General features: G+C 39.5%; 1 protein-coding gene across 3 annotated transcripts in view; it reads left to right on the forward strand.

Moving 5' to 3' along the window:
• asic1b (acid-sensing (proton-gated) ion channel 1b) overlaps positions 1-1,490 on the forward strand; it is a 173,065-nt gene extending 171,575 nt beyond the window's left edge. For all 3 annotated transcript variants that reach the window (XM_080462612.1, XM_080462610.1, XM_080462611.1), the window contains one exon: positions 1,041-1,490. In XM_080462612.1, the coding sequence (XP_080318738.1) occupies positions 1,041-1,136 (96 nt within the window). In that variant the 3' untranslated portion in view covers positions 1,137-1,490. The remainder of the gene's footprint in view (positions 1-1,040) is intronic.
• The last annotated feature ends 9,852 nt before the right edge of the window (positions 1,491-11,342 follow it).

Below are 11,342 nucleotides of genomic sequence, written 5' to 3' on the forward strand. Positions count from 1 at the left end.
ATGGGCATGAGAAACACGGAGCAGAAATAGTGATTGAGATGCGGGGGGAGGCAAATTGAGAGCGAGGAGAACGGGAGTGGAAAGTGGCTTGAATTTAATCAAAGCTGGGGGACAGCACCAGAAGGGACAGGCTGGAATTAGAGCTTTGGAAGGTGTGACAGCTTACTTATTTCCAAGTGTAAATGAAGGCAGTTCACTTTAATTGTAAGTCAGAGCCCAGCCAAAGAAAGAAGGTAGAGATGTGCTCCTCCACTGATCTCCTTTCTTGGCTTGAGTTCTTGTCTTTCCATCTAGCTAGGATATTTTCAGCATTTTTCAGGGCTCAGGGATCTATTTCTTCTGTCTTCTTCTTCCCGCTTGTTGTTGATGTCATGTTTGGTTTGTTTCTGGTCCCTTGTTTTATGAGGTTTTTAGGGTGAAAAAGTGGTTTAACACTGACTTTATCGATAGGACTGTGATTTTATTTTATTTTTTATCTTACTTGTTCCTTCATATGTGATATATTTCTAAGCAAAGCTAGTCTGGACAGTCATGTCACATTTCATTTGATTTTTACATCACAATTCTGCATTGGAGGAAAGGAGACGTAGGAATGTCACATTTAAACAATGAGACCAAAAGCAGCCACTGCTCCTCAGGACGCCTTTGTTTGAATTCGTAAAAATTCTTCTTTCCTTTAACATTTCGTCTTAATTTTGTCAGCTCCTATTTTACAAAAACTCCCAAGATTGGTGCACATACGCTGACATGAGTACCGTCTACATATATTTACAGGACTTCCTTTGAAGACAGCGTGCAGTGTTTGATGTCATATCACGTCGCTTGAGGGCAGTGAACTGTTCACAATGGAGTCGGATGAGGGTTGCATTGAAATCATAATGTCAGCCACATAAGAATTCTGCAGAAATCTGAATTGAGCGTTAAGACCCGCAGTGTGGCAGTGTGACTTTGGCACTAGTGTTTCCCCTGCAAGATCATTTGTCTCCTCTGTCTTTACCCTACTTTGTCTCACTTCTCTCTCCTGTCACATTTTCTCTCAGGCTCCTTGCGAGAACCTGCGTTCACCATCAACGTATCCTGGCAACATGCTACCTCATCATCCAGGCCAGGGTAACTTTGAAGACTTCACTTGCTGAACCGACCTCGGTGGAGCTTCAAAGTGCGCGTTATGCAACCAAAGCCAACCATACAACAAGAACTATCCGACGCAGGGGGAGTGAGGAACTGATACAAAATCTAGCTGAGGTACTTTTTACAACAACGACAAAAAAACTGAAGAAAACTGACAAATCAAACATGACAAAGAATTTTCACCCAAGGCCAAGTGAGGAGGAAGTCCTGAATATGAAAAAGAAAAAAAGTCTGTTAATTTTCTGGAGAACATTTCATGCAGCTCTCTTAAACTCTCTTTTTCCTCCGGAATACTGCCGCAAAGGATGCTCATGGAGAAACCTTGCCAACAAGGACCTCTCTCTCTTTCTCTCTCTTTCAAAAAGACAAAAAAATGCAAAAATAAACAAGGGATAATGTACAAATATATCACCATAGATGACAGATCAGAAGAAAAAAAAGCCCCTTTGCCTTTATATAACACAAAAACTCATCATGGTTTTAACGAAACACCGGCCTGCTAGTGTGACAAATACGGCTTACTCCACTGTACATGTAGCAACATCTGTAACTGTTGCAGCGCTTCATAAAACAACAGCTGGACTTTATGTAGTTCGTACGAGAATGTATCTTTGTTCACAATGAGTGTAGTGCAGGGACAATTTCAGGGGGTGGTGGTGGTGGCGACGGCGGCGGCGGCTATTGTGATGGTAGACATGTATCATCTACCGTTAAAAATGTACTGGTGAAGATTTCAGGTCTCATCATGTAAATGCATGCTAGTATTCATCCATTGCATGTTTCTTTCATATCATTTCCAATTTTCAATTGATTCATTTTTAAATATGTTTCTATATATATTTATATCTACATACACTACCAGTCAAAGGTTTGGACACACTTTCTAATTCAAGGTGTTTTTCTTTATTTTCATGACTTGGTACATTGTAGATTTTCCATAACGGCATCAAAACTATGAATGAACACTTATGAAATTATGTTGTAAACAAAGTGTGAAATCATTCAAAACATGTTTTGTATTTTAGATTCCTCAAAATAGCCACCCTTTGCTTTGACTACTGCTTTGGACACTCGGCCTTGAGGTGAAAACCATTTGAGGTTGAGGTTCACCTCAAATGGTTTTCACTTCACAGGTGTGCCTTGTCAAGATTCATTTGTCGAATTTCTTGCCTTCTTAGGCAACATTTACTCGTACCCAGGTTATTACAAAAACTGATAACCCCCCCCCATTTAAAAAATAAATAAATAAAATCTTAATTTATACGGACCCACATTTGCACCTGATTCAGAGCTACTGTGAGCATGCCAAACCTGTAGGGGGCAGTGTAACGAGAAGCATCTCGGGGCTTGGTGGTCACACTGTTGCAGATTTATTAAAAATTGATGGCACACTGAACCAGCAAGGCTACCTCAGCATCCTGTGGCGACATGCCATCCCATCCGGTTTGTATTTAGTTGGAACATCATTTATTTTTCAACAAGACAATGACCCCAAACACCTCCCTGCTGTGTGAGCATGATCTGACCAAGAAGGAGAGTGATGGAATGCTGCCAGATGACCTGGCCTCCACAGTCACCTGACCTCAACTCAATCGAGATGGCTTGAGATGAGATGGACCACAACATCATCGGTATCTGTCGATAAACACTAAGAAATTAAACATTGGCTTCGACATCAAAACGCTGAAGTTTGTATGCAGATTTCTTTCATTATCTTTTTCTTCTCAAGATAAAATCGGACTGTATGTGGCCCCTGAACTAGCATGGGTTTGACACTTCTGATGTAGGTTGTGAAAAGGCAGAGATGCTTATCTGTCTCTCATTATGGATTAGTAGGATTGTTGCACTAAAAAGTAATTCTGCACTTTTGGTCAGTTTGTCTGCACAACATCAACATGACTGTCATTGGTTCTAGCTCAGATAAGTGTGTACAACAGTCCGAGCTTTTTTTATTATTATAATTTCTAAGCATGGTATAACCACATGAGCTCCTGTTATTAAAAAATGGCTTTCGTAAGTTAATATAAAAGTCTGCGAATCACCTGCAGCCCACTTATTCAAATTTATTCATTTAGGTTTGAGGACTATTTTATGTTCTATAAAGCCGTAAAGTGCACTTTCATTATTCCTGCAACCACGAATGGTTAACAAAGCATTTCATTCTCTAGTCTTTGTCAAAAAGTTCTGAGAATACTAAAGAAACAGTCGCATTACTTAATTTAGAGTTAATGTCAGTATCAAGTACTGCATTAGAATATGTGTGTCAGCAATCGTCAATATTTTGTTTTAAAAATAACTGATATCGGGACGGTTCCACTGTCATATATCACTACTGCAGAGTGAAAGTAAAAGGGCCAACAAGTCTTCAGCATCTCTGTGAACTCCTTCAAGACGGTTGGAAAACCATTTCAAGGTGACGACCTCGTGACGCTCATCGAGAGAATGCTCACAGTTTGCAAAGCAGTATTCAAAGCCAAGTCTGGCTACTTTTAAGGAATCTATAATATGACTGATATTTTGAGTTGGTTCACAATTATTTTGTTCACAACAATAATCTCATATGTGTTCATGGATAGTTTCGAGGCCTTCAGTGAGAATCTACAATGTAAATAGTCATGAAGAACTTTGAATGAGAAGGCGTGTTCAAACCTTTGACTGGTGGTGTACAGTATATACATATATACATTATAATTACCAAGTTTGCCTCAATGAAATACAGGAAAAAGAAGATTATACATCCCGTATATTTCTAATGTATGTGTGGACAGAGACTGTTGTTGGTTGCCAACTTTAGTGCCCAAGCAGGTTCGAGGAGTGTTTGATTGTGCAAATTGATGAGCTGCACCTAATTTCATTCGCCACCTTTTTTTATTTCTTCATATTTGATTTTACACGTGTGCCCGATGAGTCAGAGAATCTTCATTCAGTTTGATTTACTCTCACCTCAGCGGCAGGATGAGGTGTGGAGATATTTCTTCTTTTTTTCTTTTTTTTTCCTAGGTGACTTGATTGCTGAAGTCCTTGGAGTTTTTGTGGGGCTGTTAAAAAAGATTCTGTATCTGTGTTCTAGTTGCAAAAGTCTTATCAAAGCACAATACCGCCCATATGTAGAGGTGATGTAAAAGAAAACGTACTATTCTTCTTGATATATTGTCATATTATTAATATCGTGTTGATCCGACTGTTTTCGGTTGTTTTTTTCTTTCATATAAAAACATACTCGGTATTGCCTGATAAATCCTGTTTCCATCTTCCAGGTAATAGGCTGGTCTATTTAGTTATCAAAGCATAAATAAAATGTAAATATCATTTTGGAAAATTGCTTGTTCTCTGATGTTTTGTTCTTATCTCTTGCTTTCTTTCCGAAGCCTATATTTGTCCCTTTGATTAAAAGCAGAAGCAAAGCAATGTATTTTTCAGCACAAAATATGGTTCAAACGTTCAGTTTTTAATCAAGAGGAGCTCTCAGGATATCTGATTAAGCATTCTGCACTTCACCCAAGCCATTTTCGCTATCGCCGTTTTCCTCCAATCTACATGTTATCTCGTGTTTTGCTTCATACAACATTTTCCAGGAATTAAATCAGCATTAAAGAAAAGGGTTTGGGGCAGGAGTGCAGCATTAAAAGAGATACTGCTTATCTGTTTTAACCGTTCGTCTGTGCTGTGCTTTAACAGCTGCAAGCCACAACACTGGTGTTTTTCGAGCATCCGAACTCTTGCAGTCTAATTACAGTTGCAGCTCCTGTATGACAAAAGGGATGGACGAGAAATATCCTGCACAGCCGATACAAGCTTTATCGAGATTGTCAGTCCGCCAGCGTCCGCTCTCATTCTGGGCGGCTTTTCTCGTATTCTACTGTACATCTGGTGCTGCCAACTGCTGTGCTTATATTAGAAAACTGGCTCGGTGATGCATGACTCCCTGAATATTAGAGCCCGGTTATACGACCTCAAACGCGGACTGCCTCAAAAATCCTGTTTTTGCCTCTCGGTCAGCCGCACGCCTTTCCACCTCCACCAGAGGTTAATCCAGGACGTCAAGTCTTTTTTTTTTTCCATCTCCTCTTTTAGCAGGAAACGAACACGTAAACATTGTTCATCAGAAGTTGGCGTGCACTCATTTTTTATTATTCAGAAGAGAAAACCTCAGCTGGTACCCACACATTAATACACAAGTGTTTGAGCTCCCAGGAACCAACTTCAACATCTGATGAGGATCTTTCTTCTGGTTTGAGCGTCTGAAGAATATTTTAACCACTTTTGTTATTTTCTGCTGTACCTGCCAGGAAGACAAATTAATACAAAAAAAAAGAAAAGAAGAAAATACGATCCTTTTCATTTCCTGCTTGCATTTGTGTACCTGAACAGTGGGGACTGAGAAGATTGCGGGGAGCGTCAGGATTCAGCAAGGCTTCCTGCCGGTGTCAGAATACTAGAAGAAAATGCTTACTGCATCCTGATCGAGCTCCAGGGCAAAGTAAATGGGGGATTGTGTAGGAGGTGGCAACACTAGCTGGAGTTTAAACAATCTGAAAATCTTTTAAAAAAAAAACAAAAACAAAGGGGGGGTTGGGATTAGTAAGACTGTCTGCATTGCTGCGATCTGAACTGTTCGGTTTCCATTCTTGGAAGCAGATCCAGAAAATTTGCCAACGCCGTCTCTCCTCGCCGACCGGGGTTAAATCATGATGTGCCCTCTGTCCCTCACAGATAAAAAGATCAGAGATGACCGCCCCTCCATGCTTTCACCTTGTTGGTTGACACGCCGCCAATCTCTGGACAGTATAGGAGCGAAACTAAAGAGAGTCACTCCTGTAATAGAAGCCTTCCCAAACTGTCCACCCTTTTTAAATGGCTTTAACTCCCTCAGCTAATCGCCTGTGAGCAGCTGGATGTGGTATAAAGGGATTTTTCTGAAGCTAATGTTTTTGTGTTCCAATTTAAAGGGACTTGTGCCACTGTAAGATTCTCAGCTCAAGCTGACAGTTTAAATCTGCTTTCGTGTGCTCACCCTGCAGCGTCGCTTTTAAAACCTTTGGTAATTTATCATAATCCTGTTATCACATCTTATTATCTACAGCAACAAGACGATTAACACTTTTTTTTTTTCCTCACAATTCTTTTATGTGGTGGGTTGTGTACTATCAACGCTGATTGAAACACACACATTATCCCTCAAGTTGGGCCGTACTTGTGCTACGGAGCTGATTTTTATCCATGTTCACTGCCGTCAGCTGCGTCTGCCCGATCAGACGGACTGAACAAGTTGCCAAGCAGTCTTAAAAAGCCACGTTTGGTTGGAGTCTTTTATAAAGGCACAACGAAAAATTCGGTTTGTAGAGATTTTAATGAGTTCGCTGTTATACCTATCCATTTTTTAAAGAAAATATGATATTAAACGAGAAATTAAAAATGCTCAAAAAAAAAAAGCAGAAAAAGACCGGAATTTCTGTGATTTATTATACATTTTTTGAAAGTTCAGCCAGATGCAGGATGTAGTTAAAAGCAGGAGCAAATACAAATGTTTTAATGGTATCAATAATTACCTTTCAGTAATAACATGTACGTCTTTTTTAGATTAGCAACACTAAGTAGTGTAGTTTCTGCTATCTATGCCTGATATGTAGGGGGAAGCCTTCATGTACTAAATAATTTATCCCCAATTTACTCTAGGTTAGATACAATTTTTAACACTCATTGAAAACAGCAACGCTGGCTACCCATTAAGGTTAACTTGTATTGACTGAAAAGGGTGGGAATTTTTACCCTGATTCTCATTGTGCACACTGGTCTAGATTTCTGGATCTTTACAGTGAACATGTTCCTTTTTAAAACGGAATCACTCCAACTTGGTCCTCTCACTCCTGCCGGCCTGTCAGATGAGTCACGTTTCTGGTATAAATTTATCCTGTCAGATCTCGCAGTGCAATTAGGATGCTCAGCCGCTCGTCATAGATAAAGCCGGGGCCGACTCCTCTGGCTCCACTTTACATTCAGCTCATTAAGAGGATTAATAATCATAGTGCAGGCAACTTTCTCAACACTGAAAGAGGCTGGATTAGATTATAAACTTAGGTCTCTGGGATTTGTCCTTTCACTTGTTATAAGTATGAACCTTCATTCATTTATTCAATACCAAGGCTGCCAGGAAGCCTGTGAGGGATAAACCTAATCAACTGCCATCTTACCTGCACAGAGAATAAAATCCCCAGCAGAGGTCTGAAGCACAATGCAGCGCATTAGTTGCTTCTCATGCCTGTAAATGAGGAAAAAAAGAAATTCTGCAACTACTTCCAAAAAAGCATAATGTACCCTCCTCCTCCTCCTCCTCTTCCTCCTCTTCCTCACACAAGCGCACTCCGATCAAACGCAAACAGGCAAACAGATGGGATGCCATGTTTCGTTCCGCCGTGGCTTTGTAGTAATTGTGGTGTAGTGTAGCCACATCAAAGTTGTGAAAGAATAAAGCGGTTGACGCTGCGGATAACCCGCAGCACTCAAGCTGCTGCGCTCTTGCTTGTTGTTTACTTGTTAACGCGTAAACCACTTAAGAGGTCAATGGCCTCGGTCTGTCTCCGTCTTCGGAGGAACCATAAAAGCATCCAGTATGGAGGAGCGGCGTTTGTGATCGAGATCCCTTAATAAATGAGGAAGGGGCTGATTTACTCATTTATGAGCTCCTGCTATGATGAAAGTAAGTGGAATATGTGTGATATCCGTAATAACTCAGCTCAAAAGTGGAGATGTGGATGGATAACACATGACTTTCTGTGTGGTTTACATTTTAGAGAATGGTTGTGGCTCATTACGTAGCCATTATTATTTTTCTTTTGGATTCTCATTTTCATTGTTGCTGTGCGGTGAGTTTCCTGCTTTAAAAGGAGGAGTGGTCCCGAGGGAGTTTCATTAATAGTCTGATTTCATGATGGTAAATAGACTTCATTTTGAGTTTGAATGTTTTACTGCATTAGCAGTCTCAAATTGCTTCCCAACGGGAACACAACTGCCACTACTCATACAGCATCGGGAGCAATTTATGATTTGTTGTCTTGCTGAAGGACACTTCAGCACACAGACAGGCACAACCCAGGATCAGACTACCCACTCCAGGATTGGTGGAAAACACACTCGGCCACCTGAGCCACGGCCACCAACAACCTGAAGAAAAAATATATTCATATTCTAAAACATGGAAACACAGCATTTTGAAATCGTGAATTAAATTTTTTCTTTCTTTTATTTAATGATAAGATTTCTGAGTACATTCTATAAAACTTCTTTTTTTTAAACACAAACAAAGGGAATTTATCTTTAGATTGAAATAAATGCAATTTTGACAGTAAGCCATTTCAAACAATCCCCTCTGGTGCAACATGAAGTAAAATGTGCATGTTAGTATTTGAATTTGTGCTTTATTTGGTGAAACTGAACGATCACGTCTGCCACAGAGTTTCTACTCAGGCTAAGGTTGGCGAAAACATGCCGCTTCTTAGCAACTGCATCATTGATTTCTCGGCGTGGGTTTCAGTGTTGTGTTATATCTGACAATTAAACGGTATGATTTCCAGGGAGCAAATTAGAAATAGCAGTTACTTGAACAAAATAAAGTTAATTTGTTCTTTTCGGTTTGTTTCCAAAGGTTCTTTTAGGCCAGATTGGGCACTATGTGTTTGACAAACCTGCTCTAGAGTAATGGTCACTGCCAAAGATTTTAACTTGGGGCAAACTTTGGTCAGACAAAGGGTCCCTGATTCAAGATGACCACACAAACACATTCACTTTAACCCTCACAACTGTCTGCAATGTGTCAAAGAGTCTCTCCAGACACCACAAAGACAGACAAAGAATAATCATTGGTGTTTGTCACATTTTACCACAAATGTTTCAAAAACCTTTTTTAAAAATACTTTAGTCAAGATGAACTTGCATCCCCTTCTTCACTGCAGAAGCCTGAATATGAAACCACGTGGATAGAAATGTTCCCAAATGCTGCAGAAAAGTCTTGTCGCAGTTCATGGGGAAATAACTTCTCATGTCATATTTATGCCATTTGCACTAAACAGGGAACCTTGAAGCCCAGTCACATAGGACAGTGTGGCTGCTTTGTCCTTCGATATTTTCATTTTCTTTCCGAACATCAATTTGCTTTCAGACCGATTGTCAAGCCTCAGTCTGTGTTATTGGAGCAAAAACAATCTCGGCTAATTCATCAGGTTTTTTTTTGTTTTGTTTTGTTTCAGGGTTTTTTTTTTCCAACAGAATGATAAAAGAGAAATTAGTGAAGAAGTAATTCAAATCAAAAAAGAACAAAACACATCTTTGGGACCTCAAAAGTTCTTTTCTATCTCCCACGTACAACTAAAACTAGCAGGTGTGTCAGATGTTCAGATTGTTATCCTTCATTTGATGTCATCAAGGAGGAAATGAGCCATGAAGTCCCCCAGAATCACCTTCGGCCATGAGATGATCAAGCAGTCCCGCAGCAGATGGCCCGGCCTCCACAAAGCCATGATCGCAATAATCCCAGAGTCAATGCTCGACTGCATGGAGAGCCAGGATGAATTCACGAGAGAGCTGTGTCAAGAAAGAAAAACAGGAGCAAATAACCCGCCAAGTATCCTAAAAATCAATGAGAATTTGTATTGTTTTAAAAGCCAGTGGTGTTCACACCATAAGCTCACACTGTCATCTGCAACATGCATGAAGATTATAAATACATGCTGTTCATGTCTTATTTGAAAAGCCCCCTTAATTTGTTTGGAATCGTTCAAGCACAGCATATCCATCATGAGATGCACATTTTCTCCTCACATTTGTCTGCGAGGCTCCAGATGCTGTTTTTGTTTTGTTTTTAATCCAGTTTGCAGTGTCTGGCAGGCAGGTGAGCTTCATGACACTATGACTAACGCAGGGTTAACCTCATTGCTGCTCCTGTGACAAAACCGGGCAGGACTGCTTCGTCTGGGTTTGGTCCACATCCACGAATCAGCTGTTGTATAATTCAGTGTATTTAAGAATGGACAAAAATTACATTATGGGAGAAAAAATATATTTTGTTAGTCATGTTGCTGGCAACATCACGCTTGTCACTCTTTAATTGAATACTAAAAATAAGAATAATGCAATCAGATTTTAATAAATGTTGTCAGCACCCTGAGGTTAATTTAGATTAATTAAACTTCTGGTGTCATTATGTTTATTAGATTTCATATTCAGATCAGGATAACACGTCCTGTCACAAAGCTATTAATACTACTTCATGATATGGTTTACTTTGTTTAATGAAATATTCGACTCCCTCGTTATGTCATGAGAGGAATATAGTTTTTCTCTAATCTGTTTTCATTTGTATCATTTATATCCTGCATTAATCGACATGATGCATCGAATTGTTTAACTTCAAAAATGACCATGATCTCTCATAAACAGATGAGCATATCCAATTATCTTGTGGTGTTAAGAGGTTGTTGTGATTTCACAAATTTATGTGGGATCAGGTTCATTAAATTGATGGAAAAACACATGAAATTCTATGCATATACATAGACCAAAATTTTAATATTTCTATCATCCCACACATTCATTTACTCATATTAGCATCAACGTTTGCGTGCAATGAATAATAATAAAAAAAAATAATAGGGTGCCACTAAAAATCTGAAGATTGTATAGATTGTATCTGAATATGAGCCCTGGGGCCCACATGACATCACAGTGGAGGGCTGGGATTTGAAGGACTTGCACTGGATTAAGTGAGTGTGGCCTGAGGAATATGAATGACTCAGTCTTCGGGGATGTGTGAAAGATGCCAATAGAAGACAATCTATTGAGGAGGAGGATGTGAGAAACTGTATCGAACCACACAGTCAGATCAATTAGGATGAAAGTGAGCAAGAACTGGCTGCCATGAGAAGGCCCAAAAGGATTTTTTTGTGGGCATTTTTCTTTCTACAGCAGTACTGCAGCACAAACATCTTGATTCACGATATTTCAAAGGAAGCCCCTTTATCTAAACCCTTATCTAAGCTTATAAATTTAATGCTGCAATATTCACAAGTATTGCATTAGTGTACCTACTTTACAAAATACAAAACGTCTAGGTTTTTGATTGGAGAGCCTTCCACTATATTTCTTGTTTCAGAGATTCCATTTTTTAAAGTTTCACATTATGGCTTTAGCAATCAATACCTAAAAACATCAAATATGGC

This window comes from Lipophrys pholis (genome assembly GCF_963383615.2).
Source record: "Lipophrys pholis genome assembly, chromosome: 4".
NCBI classification, from domain to species: Eukaryota; Metazoa; Chordata; class Actinopteri; order Blenniiformes; family Blenniidae; genus Lipophrys; species Lipophrys pholis.